General features: G+C 36.6%; 1 protein-coding gene across 1 annotated transcript in view; it reads right to left on the minus strand.

Annotated features, from left to right (window-relative positions):
- The window catches only part of LOC128026545 (cadherin-23-like), a 127,261-nt gene that overhangs the window by 59,429 nt on the left and 49,417 nt on the right, over positions 1-18,415 (minus strand). The window contains exon 8 of the mRNA XM_052613805.1: positions 82-194. Coding sequence (XP_052469765.1) covers positions 82-194 — 113 coding nt within the window. The remainder of the gene's footprint in view (positions 1-81; positions 195-18,415) is intronic.

Below are 18,415 nucleotides of genomic sequence, written 5' to 3' on the forward strand. Positions count from 1 at the left end.
TCTGAGAAACCGTTTTACAGCTCAAAAAACACTTTTTAATGAATCATCTCGAAAACCTCCACATCTAGGTTCGAGTCTCACCTTTACTGTGATGGTGAATCCGGACGAGTACAAGGGGTTTTCCCGGTCCAGCTGTCCGCTCACTTTCAGGGATCCGCTGATGTAGTCAAGAGCAAACACGCTGTTGGTGTTACCTAATGAACAGAATAATAAAAGGACTTTTGTGGCAAAAGGGTGAAAATATGTTTCTGTTTGCACTGAATACTAACATATTAAATGGAAGAGTCTGTACCCTCATTACACTTTGACTTTTTAGGATTTAGATATTTTAATAATTGGAGAGGCATAATTATAAAGTGGTTAAATATCTGAGCACAAACTCAAAGGTTCAAGGTCAAAATCCTCAAAGGTGTCAGTGAAGCAGAGGGCCGTTGGGTCCCTAATCACCATTCTGCCCTAGAGCAGGGCACTTAACCTCCGCTCCAGGGGGAACGTCCCTATCGTCAGCTAAGGATTTCAAAGAATTCATCTGATCATTCCTATACTAGAAATTAGGGCTGAACAGCATGACAGCTAATGCCAAAGACTTTACAAATTTGCACATCAACAAGAGGATTCTAAGAATTCAAGATTCTAATAACATTATTATAGAGCTATCAAATGGTCTGTTAGGCCTGTAAACCTTCAACCGTCAAGGTTTGTTGCATGTATTTCTTTAAACATTAATTAATTTCCATGCAATTCTACTTCATTGCATTCCAATTTTGTAGTGCAATCATGTACCCTTTTGCTCATGATCTAAACTGTAACTTAAAGGCATTCTTAATTTAATTCTGAAAACACACACAATCCATGTTAATGTAAGTCAGGCATACGGCGCCATGAAGAAGTAGCTCAAAAGTGGTAGAGCATTGCGCTAGCAAGCTCAAGGTTGGGGGGTTCGAAACCCAGGGAACGCATGTCAGGAGAAAATTGTTAGCCTGAATGCAATGTAAGTCGCTTTGAATAAAAGTGTCTGCTAAATGCATAAATTAAAATTATTATGAGGTCAAAAAATGTATATATACTGTATGAAAAAATAATAAAAAATATGAATTGTTCAGAGTAAGATCTATAACATGCATTTAAAAAACAGAAAGAATCAGGTTTCATTTATTGCCGACTTTAATAGACTAATCACACAGAACCATCATTAGAATGATTGTGTGTGTTTTACATCAAATTGTGATACAAAATATCACTCATACTAGGGGTGGGCGATATAGCATCAAAATTATATCACGATATTTCAAGAACATTTGCGATAAAGATATTTATGATGATATAGAAAAAAATAAATAAACATTGGTGATTGCAGCTGGCAAACATTTTTGCAAACAAAATGAAGTGCATTTTCCATCTTTTTCCAATGAGCTACTGTCATCGATGACAGACTACCTAATTCAAAGTGTAAATCTATTGTCATAAGTTGGCAGTAACAGCAGCTGTGTGTTCGACTTGAAGCAGACTGATTGGTGTATGACGCCAAAATACACAGAGTAACTTACCCCTTATTTACCTCTAATTTATATTGCACACGTCTGCAGCGCATTACGGCTTCAACGCGGCCACTCTTGTCTATGTTTGTGTTTACACCAGCGGCGCTGCAGCATGTTTCAGAAGCGGCTCCTCACCTATTTTTGGTGGTAAGAGTGTGCGCTTTAATATGCTCTAGAACCGCTCTCGCGATATTTTGATGTATTACCAGTCTGCACAGAGCTGCTTCAAGTCAAACACCCCTATTGGGCTTGTGATATTGTTGGTGTGTGCACTAGGGAATGTATATCTGCCATACATTATTGCATCGCTATATCATTAATATCGCGATTTGACACTTTATTAACATGTAAAAATGTATACCGGTATTATCGTGGACAATGTGATATGGCACATTACAACTACTGTATTTTGGTAGAAAATTGTTCTTCAAGCTCCAACACCATGATGAATTTAACTTCTGGAACATCGTGGTCAAAAAGACTCTTCTAATGATACTAGGTGTGTAACTAAATCATACTACAATGCTTAGGTCAACAAAATGCAATGGTATGCCTTTCTGAGTAAGAAACAGAAACAAATCATTCCTTTTCTGTACTGTATGACAGAAAGCAGACGTGTGGTATGGGACTGGACTTCTCCCTGGTCTGGGATAGAGGAAAGTATTATCTTCGGACTAAGGGAACCTGTTAATTAATCCGTTACTCCTGAGATATCATGCTGGTTTTGGGTAATTAGTTCAGTGCTTGGCAGCAGTGGCACAAACTTTAGGGATAAAACAGAACACTAGACCGGCTCGCCATCTAATCCACTATTCATCTTCCACTCAAAACATTTTATGCTCCCTCGAAAAACTGTTCATCTCATTAACACCTCACTTTCCTTAATTGCATGATACTTCAGTAATTATTTTCATGATATTGTTCTGTCTTTGTCTCTCTGTCCATCTCTCACAGCTGCAGTGTATATTCACTGCACACTAATTAAGTCCATCAGATGCAGATGGCACACAGAGAGACACACAGTCTGTTTTTCCACTAGCATTCTTCTTTTGTTCTAAATGATAGATCTCACCTCTGTTCAGCTCTCATCACGTACAATCATGTACTACTAAAGATCATCACCCCCAATCTCTCAATTCGCTACCTACTCACTCCTACATGCCTCCACATCCCCCTTCCCATGTAAAAATACTTTCCTCCACCACCATGTTGCTCCCTGCCTTCACTTCCCACTCCTCCACCAGGGTTGTTTGCCATTCAAAACTGAATTAAACTGAAATGCCTTTTAATTTCAGTTTGAAGTCCTGCATTTAAATTACATTTGAATTGGAGAACTGTACCAAACAGGATTCAGAGCTGCAACTGGAATTTGAAAGTAAGAAAGTAGAATGCAATTTTCATTAAGGGACAATTACTCTCATGAATGCATTTCGAAGACTGACATGGAAGAGAAGAAATTGCTGCATATATTCATTATTTTTGTTTTCTTTGCGAGGAAAAAGTATTCTCGTAGCTTCAAAAAAAATGAAGGTTGAACAACTGCTGTCACATGGACTATTTTAATGATGTTCTTACAGCCTTTCTGGGCCTTGATTGTGGTAGTTGTGTTGCTGTCTATGTAGATTCAGACAAATTTAAAAAATATATATATTGATTTGTGTTTCGAAGATGAACACAGGCTTTACAGGTTTGGAACAACATTTCTGGGTGAACTATCCCTTTAAGAAAAATCATACAACAGTATTTATAAACGAAAACAAAGCTGTTGAATGTTGAATTGACAAATGGATAATGAATAGATAGATAGATAGATAGATAGATAGATAGATAGATAGATAGATAGATAGATAGATAGATAGATAGATAGATAGATAGATAGATAGATAGATAGATAGATAGAAGACTTTTATTCTTCCTCATTCTTCTCATCTCAGGTGTTCACTATTGTTATAATAAATTAGACATAGCCACAGCACTGCAGCATTGACAATGGATTGAGATGGAGCTTGTTGAGCATGCATGAGCGACTCCGAGCTGCCCTGCAGAGATAGCTGTGATTTATACATTCAAATAGCAATCTGAACCATCTGCGTAATGGAAATCAAACAATGGGAGAACCCAGATTGATTGAGAGCGCTTGAACCGAGTGTATGCATGCGCCTCTGCTAGCATGAATATATTGGCTCCTCTGGGCACAGCGTTCAATTAGAACACACGCTTTAATTCACTTTCCCAATTGACCAGTGTGAAATCAAACGTGCAGCTGAGAGCCACGCTAACCTGATGGATTCATTCAAATTAGAATGTTTGGCTGTTCATTGGAGTAAGACTACTGAAAGGCATGCTGATTTGGAATGATAATCATCCTTATCTGGTAATGCAAATATATTTCTATAAGTGTGGTGCAGACACGGACTCATTTCTGAGGGGGTTGTGAGGACACACTAATTATTAAATTTGGCATGAAGGGTTGATTTTATGGATTTTAAATATATTTTCATCATATAATCGAAGAACTGTGTAAAAGTCCCATGAAATTAATATAAAAAAAAATAATTTCTTTCTTTATTTATCAAGAAACCACTCCGAATCGGGGGTTTTATTGTTAACTAAAACCAAAACTAAAACCGTAAAAATATTACTAAAATAAATATTAACTTAAAATATAAATTCAAATGTAAATAGAAAATAAAATTAATATTACTTGACATTTTTGAAATGTAAATGATACTAATATAAGAATCTTCCAAACACTTTTCTTAGAAAAGTGTGAAAATATAAATATAAAACAATGAAATTATTTGTGATTAAATATATATATACTTGTTTTAAGCATAAACCAATCGCTTTACATAAAAAAAAAAAAAATGAATTGACATATGGGTGAGAAAATAATGAAAGAATTTGCCTCATTGAATAAACTATTGCTTCAACTAGAGGCAACAAAGCACAGGTTAATAATTTAGTAACTGTACATGGAGTCAGAAGACGAGAGCTGTGATTTAGAGGCAGTAACATTAGCGTGAGATAAGCAGACTCTTCAGAAGACCAGAATAATGCTGCGTTCTGCCTGACAGAACAAAAACTCTCCCCCGCAGAGATTGACATCTCATCAACACACAAAGTGACAGCAGAGAAAATTCACTGTTGGAGAAATCAAACTCAGCTGAAGTAGATGGAGAGAATAAAGAGGCGAGTGTGAGTGAGTGGAGCTGTGCAGGAGAGCAGATAGCTCACTCACTCTAATCCTGCTGAGAGCCAGCAGCTAAGAGAGCTTAAGACAAGCACACCAACACACACCACAGCAAAGACAGTGAGCTGCCATGAAATTAGAGTGCTGGGGAAACCCTTTCATTAGGCCCTTTAATGGAATTGAATTATTGTCTAATAGATGAGCTAAAGGGATCTGTTAACAATTTTCACTTCAGCTCAACAAGAGCAATATGTTATTATTATTATAAAATCAGTATTAGCTCTGATTTTAATACTAATTACACAACATTAAATATGGTTTCACCTGCAACAAGGACAATAAAAAGAAATGTTGTTGAATGCATAAAACCATTAAAATTCCATAGGCCAAATTTTTCCTATTTAGTGTCACATCTGTTTTGGTTTACTTTTCTGTGTCTCCGTTATCCTGCCTAGTTAGTTTCCATGGTTCTTGATTAATAAGCGCCACATCTGTTTCTGTTCTTCTTGATTAAATTTACTGTTTATAAGCCTGTGTTCTCCCCTGATTCCTTTGTCTGCTATTTTTAGGATATGTGTTTGGTTATGCCCATTCTCTCCTGTGGAATATTTAAATCTTTAAACTTTTGTTATACTCCGTGCACTTTGTTTTGCACACCAGACACGTAACATTTAGCCTATGTCATGTTAATAATTTGGCGTATGATAAACATATGAAAAAATCTAGATCCAGCTGAGAACTGATCTACCTTTCCATCCGTGTAATATGTCATATGTAGCAGGAGTTTCCTGAAATATTCCTCCTCTAAAGTGGCACCCCCAAGTGTGCTGACACTCTCCCTTCAAGACAGCACTTGTTTACTTTTGGTTGGTGAAGGTGCTGTAAAATCAATTAAAATCACAGTCTATCATCTGCACGTCTGAGCTTAGCTTAACCTCAAGTTAAAGAAGAGGAATGAGACTCCACTGCCCTCAGCCTCTGTTACTGCAGCACCTGATATCTCTCTGTTTCAGACTGATTTACTACAAGAGCTGCGTCTCTAGCCTTGATCTTAGCCATGCTAACAGAGCAACGTAAATTAGCTCACAGTTATGGGTTAGTGAACCTGCGCAGCAGATAGCCACACTTTGTCACTTCTGTCAAGTCAGTCAGGCAACAAATTAGTGGACATGGTAGGTGGGTTTCAGTGTCAGCTAAAATATGTCTGAAAGGGATGATTTCAACATAAAAACAGTGGGTTTAAAAGACTAAATGCAGTGTTAGCTCAATAATGATCTAGCCCTTGATGCCTAAGACTGACTTATTTTTATTCTAAATAACATTTTATTGTGTACAACTATTAATATGCTTAAAAATATTTATTTTTGACCTACGTGGTGGGGACTGTGAAGTGCTTCTTGCTATTGGTTACATCGATTAGCCAGTAGGTGGTGACATGTGACTTTCTTTATTATTGGGTCATTTACTCAATTGATTTACTCTCATTCACCAAGTATGCAACAATTTGTGTTAAATCTGCATGCGCATATTTCACAAACAAATCAAGATTCTCTTATAACTTTATCATACATTTACGAAAAAATGTAGGATCTGTAACCACAGCAGACTTAGGGTTAAGTCACACATGTTCAAATCTCAAGCAAGTCTCCACTCGCTCTCAAGTAAATCAAGTCTCAGTGAAAACAAACCAAGACAGCCAAATCACTGTTCAACCTAACCAAGTTTAGCTACAGTACCAAACAGAAACAAGTATATTTTATTTTTGCCATTTTCATAAATCATTAATCATATTTTAAATATAACATTTTAGAAAATAGAAATATTAAATTATACTTTTAATTATGAAATTAAAACTGCCAGTAGGTTGTGTAAAAACTTTGTCTTGAGTGAGTGAGTTAAAGAAGCGTTCATTCAATTGAATCATTTAAAACAGCTGATTCATTAAGGAACTAGGCTAGAATGGGTAACTTAAATCAATCAGCCGATTTGTTCAAAACCTTGGGTTCATTCAGTTAAAGCAGGGTTCCTCCAATCTTGCCTTGGAGGGCCATTTTGCTGCAGATTTTATCTCCAGTCCTAATCAAACTCACCTACCTGTGATTTTCTTATGATCCTGAAGACGTTGATTAGCATGCTCAGGTGTGTTTGATTAGGGTTAGACTAAGGCCCCGTCCACACGGAGACGGAGCTTACCCCAATCCAATCTTTTTTTCCCCTCGTCTCAATAAATATCCGCGTCCACGCGAAACCGCAAAATGATGTAGTATACATGCCAGACCAGTATGTGGCGCTGTAATTCTGCCACAGAGATACACTAAAAACAGAAACGTGTCTCCGTGTGGACGGGGCCTTAAACTCTGCAGGAAAGTGGATCACGTGGGCCAGATTTGAGGATCACTGAGAACTGAACTGTTGGCAGCCTTGCTGATATTCTAGAACTATTGCTTAATATTATTATAAATATGAAAACAAACTCATACTAGGGACATTTTCTCAACATATCTTAAGTTTTTGGGTGCAAGAGAAACAACACAAACTGATAAAAGGTATATCTGAAATTTATTTGGCGAACTGTATTTCTCTGTTTCTGCAGCCCCATGAACATAGACTCGAGTCAAGTCATGTGAAGTAAGTTAAGTAACCTTTATTTGTATAGTGCTTTATACAGTACTAATTGTGTTAAGGCAGTTTTACGCTATCAAAATAGGAAAGGAAAATAGATTGTCAATAATGCAAGAAGACAATAACAAGAAGTCATTTTTCCAGCTAAACTCAGTTCATTGATGATTCAGTGATGTCATCATCTAGTTCAACTCTCAACTCTCTTCCAATAGTGTCTGTGCAATCAGTAAGTTAAGTATCCCCAACTAAGCAAGCCAAGGGGGACAGTGGCAAGGAACCAAAACTCCATCTGTAACAGAAATGGAGAAAAAACATTTGGAGAAACCAGGCTCAGTTCTCCTCTGGTCATATGAAACCAGCAAGGTGTGGTTTAATTGCAGGCTGCAACACAGGACAGATTATGCAAAGCACTTGTCTGGTTCTGAAGTCTTCCACCTCTGAACCACAGGTACACAAAAAAACATTGATATATTGATACATTTATATATTGATATTGAAAAACATTGATATATTTAGGACCGAAACTTACTGTTTTATATGTGAACCAGTGAATCATTCAATGATTTGTTCAAAAGCATTGATTAATACAGGAACTCTACTACTGTCCGTTGCCAGAAGACGCAAGACAGTTAAATGTTTGGAACTATTTTCATTGAGAAACAAAAACACACAACGTAGCGCATTAAATTGTAAAATGACAATTCTTTACTAAAATACCTTACTATGTTTATGTGCTTCATAAGGTATATCTTAAATGACAAGGTGTGCAAAATATTGCTATCAACGTGACTGTGCAATCAAAGGTAAACAGAGGTAATTACAGAAACTGGAGTAAATTAACAATCATGTTCAGATGAGGATTCTTGGTGACAGTTCCACGCTGTCCCGCTTCACAGAACTGCATGTGGTGCACTTGGAGCATGCTTAGAAATAGGCAGACAGAAAATCAATTTCACATCACTGATAAAAGGTCGGATGGATGAAAAACTATCATGCTATGTCATGGGAATAATTACAAATGTAACAGAATGAGAATGTTTCGGTTCTTATGGGGGAATGGGACTAACCCAGCCCTCACCTCTCAATGCTCTGCATTATCCTATTCATCGCAACAGCTCCAGTGTTTGACAAATGAACAGTGTCAAATACCTATCATTGTTTCCTCTTAAAACCTTTGGAACAAACACCTGCCAACTAGTGCCAGAGTCCTCATTTCCCCTGGCACAAACATTTACAGCTTCATGCGTGCTCTCCCTGCCGCACATCTGCTGTAATAGTGTCTGAGCATAGTGCGCTTGTGCAATAAACAAGGTTAAGAGTGTGGGCATGTTGACAGAGGCTGGGGCACAGGAGATTAACCCCAGGTCAGGCCTGTCGGTACTTACTGAGTACTGGGCCTATGCCAGTCCATTGTTGGCCAGAGAACGGGGTGACGGTAGGGCCACTGCAGGAGGAGGAGGGAGCACAGATTTCTGGGTAATTATGGAGGATTGGGGGCAAAAGGTGTAGAGAGAAGGGGGCTGTAAAAGCTGTTGAGGGGGAAAAAATTTAGTCCTGCTAAACGTGACTGTGTATGTTTGTGCAGCTACAGGTGTGACATTCTTGCACACACATGAAAATCTTAAGATTTCAGATTTTTACTTTATTTATTTACATTATTTATTTCCATGCAAATGATGTACATTTCAATGTGTATAATACATATTAGATGGTCAAATTGTTTTATGTTTATTCATGACGGACTGGATGATGGTTTATACAAGTCTGGAACAAAGTCAGACACAGAAATCCACCAAACTAAAGCTGTATATCTATAGGACATTGTGACCCGCCCCTTCACCGGTCGCCATCCAATCAGTGGAATAGAGAATGCTGAGTGACAGCTGCTCCACGACTGGTCATCCATGAGGGTTCAAAGCAGCCATGATGGCTCTAAATTGCTTTGTGTGCTTCAGTGGCTTGACTGAACTGCCAATACACTGTGACAGCCGTCGGCTATATGGAACACTGCGCCCTCACCTGTCACCCACACCTGTGTAGGACGAGACTCGACACTACACCCAAACGCACACAATTCACACTGCCGTCTTTCAAACCTTATATACAAACCTTTGTCAGAACAGTTTAACAGTTTAATCCTAAGAGGAAACACATATTAAATCATCAAGCTTACCAATGGAGTATATAAGCCGGCAGGGGAGTCGTGTATTAAATCTGTTTTGAATCTAATTGGCCAAAAAACTGCTATGAAACATCATATCATTATTAAGGTAAGATTTTTTAATGTCTCTAATGCTCAGCCAGGCTGCATTTTTGTTTTATTAAATAAATAAATAATATTGTTAAATATTATTACTGTTTAAAATAATTGTTTGATATATGAATATATTTTCAAATGTCATTTATTCCTGTGGTGCAAAGCTGAATTTTCAGCATCATTACTCCAGTCTTCAGTGTCACATGATCCTTCAGAAATCATTCTAATATGCTGATTTGCTGCTCAAGGATTATTTTATTATTATTATTATTATTATTATTATTATCAATGTTGAAATATTTTTTTAGAATTCTACATATTTCAGGATTTTAACATTAATAATGTCTTTACTGTCACTTTGATCAATTTATTGCATCCTTGCTGAATAAAAGTAACAAAAAAAGTAATAATTTCAATCAATCAATCAATCTTCAATCAATCAATAAAATCTAAACATTTCAAAAGCTAGTGTATATTATGATTTTTTTGTAAATCTTTATTTTTAGTCTTTTTTCTTTAGCATGCACAACAAACATTCACAAACTGGATCACACAAAAACAAATGTATGCAAGAATGTGTGGAGTGAAACTACTAGAGCTGAAGTACTTCAAGTACTGCAGTCATCACTATTTCAAGATGCTTGAATTAACTTTTTCATTCAGTGGAGTGTGTGGGTGTGGGTGTTTTGCTGGGGATTTCACATTACCGCTAGTAGTGAGCTGGAAAATGAGAAGCTAAAGCAACCACAACTCTCACACATGCAAACACAGTGCATACATATACACTCACACACACTTTTTTTCATAATGGAGGCTTTTGAGTTTGTGTCGTATTTACAAAAATGACTTGTCATTTGAAGATATCAATAAATGGTGTTGAAAAATACAAACAAATCAGTATAGTTCAGAATTGCATGCCATTGTCATGCAACAAAAATGGAGTTACATTATAGCCATAAAGTTTCCAGTCTTTATGTAATAAAATAAGGAAAATGTAACATTTAATGAAAAATATATTTTTGTTTACATTAGAAACAGATTAGTCCAGTAAAAAATTTTTAACAGTCATTATAGTTTGACAAGGAAGACATGGTGGTGGTGGTGGTTCTTCAGAAGATAAATGATTGCAAACGTGTTTGTGGAAAATGTAAGTAATACAAGTAAAAATCTGATCTTCTTATTAAGCTCTAGACTGGTCAAGTTTTTACATTAGTCAGTCTTTTCCTGTCCAAGTGGACCATTCTTGGCAAAGTAGTTCACAAATTTTAGTCAAAAGCCTCCCTATGCAAAACCCATGAGTGGAAACCCGCCACATGGTGTTAAAAGTACTGAAATTAAAACGTTATAAAATATTCACATTGTGTTTGTGCATGTGGGGATGAGACAGCGGTCTCTCCGGACCACCAGTCAACACTTATTGAAATTCTGCCTGCCTCTTTCTCAGAAAAACCCACCCAGATGAAAAGAGAGAGGGACTCAAACACATGTAGCTATAATAAGTGAAAGACGAGTGAATAATCTGATGTGTGTGATCGAGTGTGTGATGAGACAAACGATTCTCACGCTCACCACCACACACACACACACACTCCATCAATGTTTAATCACCATGAACCTACATGCACCACTTTTGCAACCCATCACACGCTCTCAACAGGAAAGTGCTAATGCTGTGGCGATGTGGTTTGAGGGTTTAGAATATGTTCTGAGGTTTGGTGATTAAAAGATTGTGATTCCTCCAGGCTAATGCACTGCGTTACCAGAGCATCTATGTAATGAGAATAATTTCAGAGCATTAGGATAGACATCACAGAGTCTGGAGCGACAGCCAGACAAATTCGAGCCACACGTAAATGCATATACACAAAACACACTCACATAGTAACATGCACAAAAAGAGCTGATGTTTATGTCCTCATTATAATTATGCTTTCATACAGGAGAACACACACACGCATTGATGTGCACTGTACACGTAGTTTATTACACGTTTTCTTCTGAACTAACAAATAGATGTTAACAATAGCCTGCATTACAATACAAAGAGCCTACTTTGACTTTCAACAAACATCTACTTCAAAAGAATAATAAAATACTGAACAGATGACTCTGTAGAGACAGACAAATGGCCATTTAACAGCACAGAGGATTTATTTAAGTCTATAGTTGACCTGAATGACTTCTATTACCTATTCTATTACTGATTTAATCAAACCTCTTGAAAAGGACATGACCAGCTTTCACAGGCTTTAAGGAAACTTAATAGTGTTTTACAGAAAGCATGAACCAAAAGGAACATGGAGTGAAAATACAAAGCATGAGAGTTTGAAACAAGTCAAAGCGAGGTAGTTTAGTTGTTTACATGCTGAGTGAAGAAAGAATTCAATTAAAGGCATATTTATATATTTTTTTAGTTTTGAACCAAGTTCCAGATGAAAGGAGAAAATAGTCAAATTACATGAATTAGCTTTTAAATCCGAAAATCTGTATTCACAAAGCAGAAAATATCCAACAATAGTACAAGGCCTCAGGGGCGTAGATTACGCAGGGGACGTGTTTCCCCACTTTTAATATCACGGAAATTGCGCAGAAATTGACAAAAGCATCCAGCTATCACTGTATGAAAACAGTTGATTTCACAGAAAAACTAAAACTTGGAAACACGAAAAAATTAAACATGCGATTGCGACAATATATGGTTTTTCAAGTCATCTCCAGCAGGTGATAAATAAAGTGTATGAACAATGCTATTATTACAGTATAGAAACTATTCTGCCTTATTATGTGATAAAAGTGTGTAGTATATAAAAAAAAAGCATTATTATTTGTTATTGTCTAGCAGTTATAGATTTCTAAGTCAATTAAATGCTAAAAATTAGAGGAAATTTTCAGTTGCCTATAGTATCCACTACCAGTCAAAAGTTTTTGAACAGTAAGCTTGTTAATGTTTTAAAAATTTAAAAAATCCTTGCTAAATAAAAGTATTAATTTCTATAATTTATTTTCCAACAATTATATTTAAATTATACTGACTCTAAGATTTTGAATGGAATAGTGTATAATGTTGCAAAATGTGAAGTTGTATGTGATATTTAAGTCAAAAGGGAACCAAATCATAACCTTCCATAATGAACAAACAGTCCTGAGCATAGGTCAGATAAATTTGCCACCTAATCACCAGACCATCAACCATTTATCTACTACTCTACACACAGCATTTACAGCAATACAAAATAGAAATCTTTCCTTGCTTTATATAGATGGCAAAAACCCATTTGATTCCATCTGACACAAAAAACAGTTTTATGGATTATATGACATAATTCAATCAATATACTCACATAACAAATGCAAAATCCAGATTAGTGACAAATACACTCAGTTTTCAGATTAGAGTCTGACGTGAAATCAAACGCTAATCTGGACTCGGACAAAGAGTGACAATTGAGGCCTATATAACCCAGACAATAAAAAAACCTTGCCCAACTGGCACAAGCACAGTATCTTACCAGATATAAATAAGCAGAAAAATACAAACAATTAATTAAACTCTCTTATGTATATAATCTAACTATCCATTTATTATGTTTATTGCAGTCTTCTTTTTTTCATTCTAACTGTACTGTTGATTTCATCCACCTGAACCATGAGCGAACCATGAATGTTTTGACAGTACTGAACTGCATATCGATAGGCAATGAAGCTTTTTACAGTCACACAGAGAATAGGATAGGAATTTAACAATTCTAATTCCACTGAGCAATTCTTGTCGTTCAATGGTTCCATCAACAATTCTTTTAGTAATTTTGAGAATGAAATAATGGAATGATATTTGGAAATTGCATTCACGATCCACTAACTACCTCTAGTCAAATGATGGGATTATTTCAGAATTCAACAGAACAGAAACAACAAATGGGAAATAAACAGTTCTTGGAAATGTGGTTCATATACCGCAGTTATTGCATTTAACAACATTTCAGATCTCATTTTCTTTCCTAATCCCATACCTACAATTTAGCATGCTTGAGGCGTTTCATCTGTGAAAAAAATCAAAAGGTGTCTTTGAACAGCAAACACACAGAAGCAGCACATAGTCCTCTAAAAAAGATGCATTTACACAGCTGCTTGAAAGGTGATCTTTCATTCTTCTGCACAGCGGATAGAAAATCAGTTGGTGATCACGATATTAGTAAAATTTAAGGTGACTAAGGTGATGCATATGCATATTTCATAGCGTTCAATCCACATCAGTGGAAAAATTCATATTTTACAGAACTGTCATCATGGAAATAATTTGGTTTCAATATATATATATATATATATATATATATATATATATATATATATATATTTTAAAAAGGATCCATTCTCAAATTATAACAGGCTCTAAAGGGCAAAGTGGCAGTAAACGAATAAAGAATAAAAGGTGTTTGGTGTCTGCACTATAGGCCGGAGTGACCCATCTAACAACCTGTCAGCCATCTCTTACACACACACACACACACACGCACACACACACACACACACACACACACTCAATATACACACCACTATCCTCATCTGAAATTAAAGACCCCTCTCACACACATATACACACAGATATTTTATTTTCCACTAGAGCTTATTGTAACCCAGGTCACAGGGTTGACTATCGATCGAAGAGCTCAGGCCTCAAGGGGAATAATCGAACCCAGAAAGATGGATTGGAAACTTTGATCTCTCTGCTCAAAGTGTCAAGCGCATTCTTTAAAAAAGATCCACAGAAGATTGAGCTCATTGAACTTTTCGGTTTGGTCGCGTGAGCACGTGAATGTGAGGATATAAGGACTAGGAAACTTTTTTTGACAGGCAGGTAGGACGGCCTATTGTAGCCCTCGGACTGAGAGTTATGATTGGACAAACATTTCATGGTCCTACGCCTTTCACAGATGATATTAATTCATGTAAATCCATTTAGACTTGGTGATTGGTATCGGGATGTGAAGTGAATTTCAACCAGCAGGACAATTTTTTCTTTTAACCAAATCACCTAATCTGCCTTGAAGCAGCTTGCATTGAATTGCAGAATTTTACTAATTAAAAAGGGCAGCTTTGTACGCACTGAAATAATGCTTGTGGATCTCGATTCCATTGTGAAAATCTCTCTGCATTGTATTAGTACTATGAACTTCAGTAGATGCCGTTCATCTGAAAGGAAACTGTGACATGATAAGATCCTATTAAAGATCAGACTTAGATGGCAAAATAAAAGAATGTGAGCTGATCTTTATATCTTCATCACATATCACGTCTTTGCAGGTGGATTTCACAGGCGTCTGTTGTGAGCAGACTTGTGCGGGAGCAGGTAATGGCTTTTTAAGAACTCTACACAGACAGTGAGTGAGTGTGTTGTAGAAAGCTTTCAGTGTGTGTGCATGTGTGAAAGACAGACAGAGATTATCACAGGAACAAGTGTATAACTGGAAAGCTGAAGAGAGTGTTATTGTTCCAGTGATAAACATCTTAAAGCGATGGATGTATCATACATGTACGTACATTGTATGTAGCAGTGGTTTTGTGTTGAAGCCCATTCACACTGAGGATGACAACTAGAACAATAACGATAAGGATTTAGTCATTTTTAAAATCATTTTAAATGTAAAAGAAGAGCAGAGACAACCACAACTATAATGATAATGGCTCAGAGGAATGATATCATTGGAATCACTTTCAAAACAATTATTTTTTTCAGAACCATAAAAACGTTGACAGCCATTCAGAATCCATATTACATTAAAAATCTTGAGCATTTAAACTGCAATGCATGCTTATAATAAACAGAAAATGATTATGTGTTGATGTGGAGGCTTATATAGTTATCTTTAGAGTTATTGTTATTGGCGTGAATAGGCCTTGAGGGATTGTACTACTACAGTGTTTCGGCCCGTTGTTAGTAAGTTGTGGACATTTTGTGTTGAGTATATGAAAATAACTTGCTTACATTGTATACGGCATATCAAACAACCTGTTACATGTCCAACAGTTTAAATATAATTGATAAAGACCTGACTTTGTCATTGACATTTACAATAATAATAATAAATATAATTAAATAATAAAATACTAAATTATTAGCTTAAAATCATCCTTAAAAATTGTTTGTCTGAAGAACAGAGAAGCACTGCTGATAACATAATAATAATAATAAGAAGAAGAAGAAGAATTTTTACTATAAATGTAACGTAAATAATTGTCCATTATGTATTTTTTATGTTTGGAAATTGTAGCCTATACATTTATATATAAAATACTTATTTATGAAAATATAAAAAAAGTTTGGGGCCAATACATATATTTTTTTACATAAAAAAAAACTAAACAGCAAGCATAAATTAAATTGATCAAAAGTCTTGATATAAATATTATGTAAACATAATAAATGAATATTCCCATAACAGGAATTAATAATTTAGGGATAATCAGTTCCAGTGGTTCCAACTAGTTTTTTTCTGAAACAGTCATAATGTCATATTAAATAAATGTGTTAATGCTGTTAAAAATAATAGTGTTACACATATTTAATTGCATTTATTATTCTGTTAAGTCTTACAGCCCTTGAGCAGACATGACCTAGCGTGTGCGTGCATGATCTAGTCACATCTACTCTATACAATAAACATCTAGACATTAGAGTGTCTAAATATAATCAACTTGGTGAAAATGGCAGAATGGGGCTGCAAGCTGTCCGATGTAGGCTACCCTGAGTCCAAAAAGCAGTCCAGTGTGTGTGTGTGTGTGTGTGTGTGTGTGTGTGTGTGTTTATATTTCTTGAAGTTTATGAGAAGCTCCTAAACTGGCATCTGCACACATCGACAGAATCTCTCCAGGTGAAATCTCAGAGTTGGTGAGAGTGCAGTTCCTTGCATAAAAAAAGTTTAAATCAATGGGAACTGGTATCTATAAAGCGTGAGGTTTCCATGGTAACATTCAGCTTCAGTGTCACATGAATAGTGGGGCTATCTGTACGTTTTGGGAGCTCTGAATCCAAAGCAGCTCACATCTGCTTCTGAAAGAGCAGGGCGATTTAATGAGGCTTTAACTTTGGCCCTTTAAAGCCAACATAGCTGCAGGGGCTGTTAGCCATATCTGTGAGCGCAGTGGTTCATGAACCCTTCTAGGCTAAAGCTCGGGACTGCGTTCTCCTAGGGCACTTTATAATGGATTCTACAGGCATGTGAGCACGCTGAAGACCTTCACAAGTCCCTCTGTCTCTCTCACACACACACACACTTGCTCACTTCAGTAATCACAATTTTACCAACTTTTCCTGGAGTTGTGCTAAAGTTCAAAAACACACATACATGTGATTATAAGTACATCTCCAGCACGTGCGTTAAGATCAGGATTGTCAGGTTTTCAAAACAAATCCTGCCCACTTGCTTCTCAAAACTAGCCCAAACGCGTTTCCAGGAGGGCAGCGTGCACTAAGCTGCTGTCGAATCACAACACAGGTACCGTTGGCACAATCAGAACTCGTTACGTATTTCTGAAGGAGGGACCTTATAGAACAAGGAAGTCATCAGCCCGTTTTTATGACAGTGAAAACAGCGGTATACAGATAAGTTAATTGTGTGAAAAATACTGTGTTTTTTTACATGCGAAACATGAGCACATGTTATATTGCACACTGTAAACACAATTAAAGCTTAAAAAACACGAAAAACGTGACCTTTAATTTCATAATTTGTTAGTTTATTGGCAGTACAGAAAATGAGACATCTCTATGGCATGATTGTCCCATGTATTTCAATTGGCGCCAAGGCAATGTTTTCCCCCACGGGCCAAATTCACATCACGTGACGGGGCGTTCCCGGGGCTTTTCCCAGACCAACCTTCTGTATGTGTAAGACGCATTTATTTAGAACCAAGAACCAAGAGAAAACGTTTCCGTTTTCTCTTGGCGCTCTATGTTTTCATGGGTAGGCTACAGGTGCACTGAGCAGCATAGAGCGCCCTCTCGCGGCTGGAGACCGTAATGTTTTCTCTTGGTTCATTTCTCTTGGTTCATGTCAAATTAATTTTGATAAATAAGTCATACCTGACTATAAGTCACAGGACAAGCCAAACTATGAAAAGAAGTGCGACTTATAGTTCAGAAAATATGGTTCTTTTTGTACGTGAAAAAAACAAAAATAACTTTATTCAATAATTCGTCTCCTCTGTGTCTCTCCATATCACCATAGCACCATTTTGTATAATATTCCCTGAATGCAAGCAGTGTATGCTCTTCTGTGTCAGCCGTAATGCACAGATGTGCTGTTTTCATTCAAATCAAGGGGTAAATACACATAGAAAATGTATTGTGTTGTGGCTGACACAGAATAGCTAGCGTACACAGTTTTCCATCCAAAAATATCTTAAATTGTGTTCCAAAGACGGACAAAACTTTTACGGGTCTGGAACTACATGAGAGTAAGTAATTAATGACAACATTTTCATTTTGGTGTGGAATAAGCCCTTTAAGTTCATTAGAATCCTTCCTAATATTCAATTTTTAACTGAAATTCTGCCCATTATTTGCTACTTCAAATTACATTCAAATTCAAGAATCGCACTGGAATTTAAGGCATTTGTAATTCAGATCTGAGTGATGTGCAAACCTGATGTTAACACAGAAAAGAAAGCGTGCTCATCAAACGATTTCATATGATCTTGAACTCAACCTGAGTCTCCTGAAGAGAGCGAGGCCTTTTCCTCTACCTCCACCCATTTTCCCCTGCTTCTTTGATTGTCCCCTTTAAATTCACACACAACGGCTTTGAG

Source organism: Carassius gibelio, chromosome A13, assembly GCF_023724105.1.
Source record: "Carassius gibelio isolate Cgi1373 ecotype wild population from Czech Republic chromosome A13, carGib1.2-hapl.c, whole genome shotgun sequence".
Taxonomy (NCBI): domain Eukaryota; kingdom Metazoa; phylum Chordata; class Actinopteri; order Cypriniformes; family Cyprinidae; genus Carassius; species Carassius gibelio.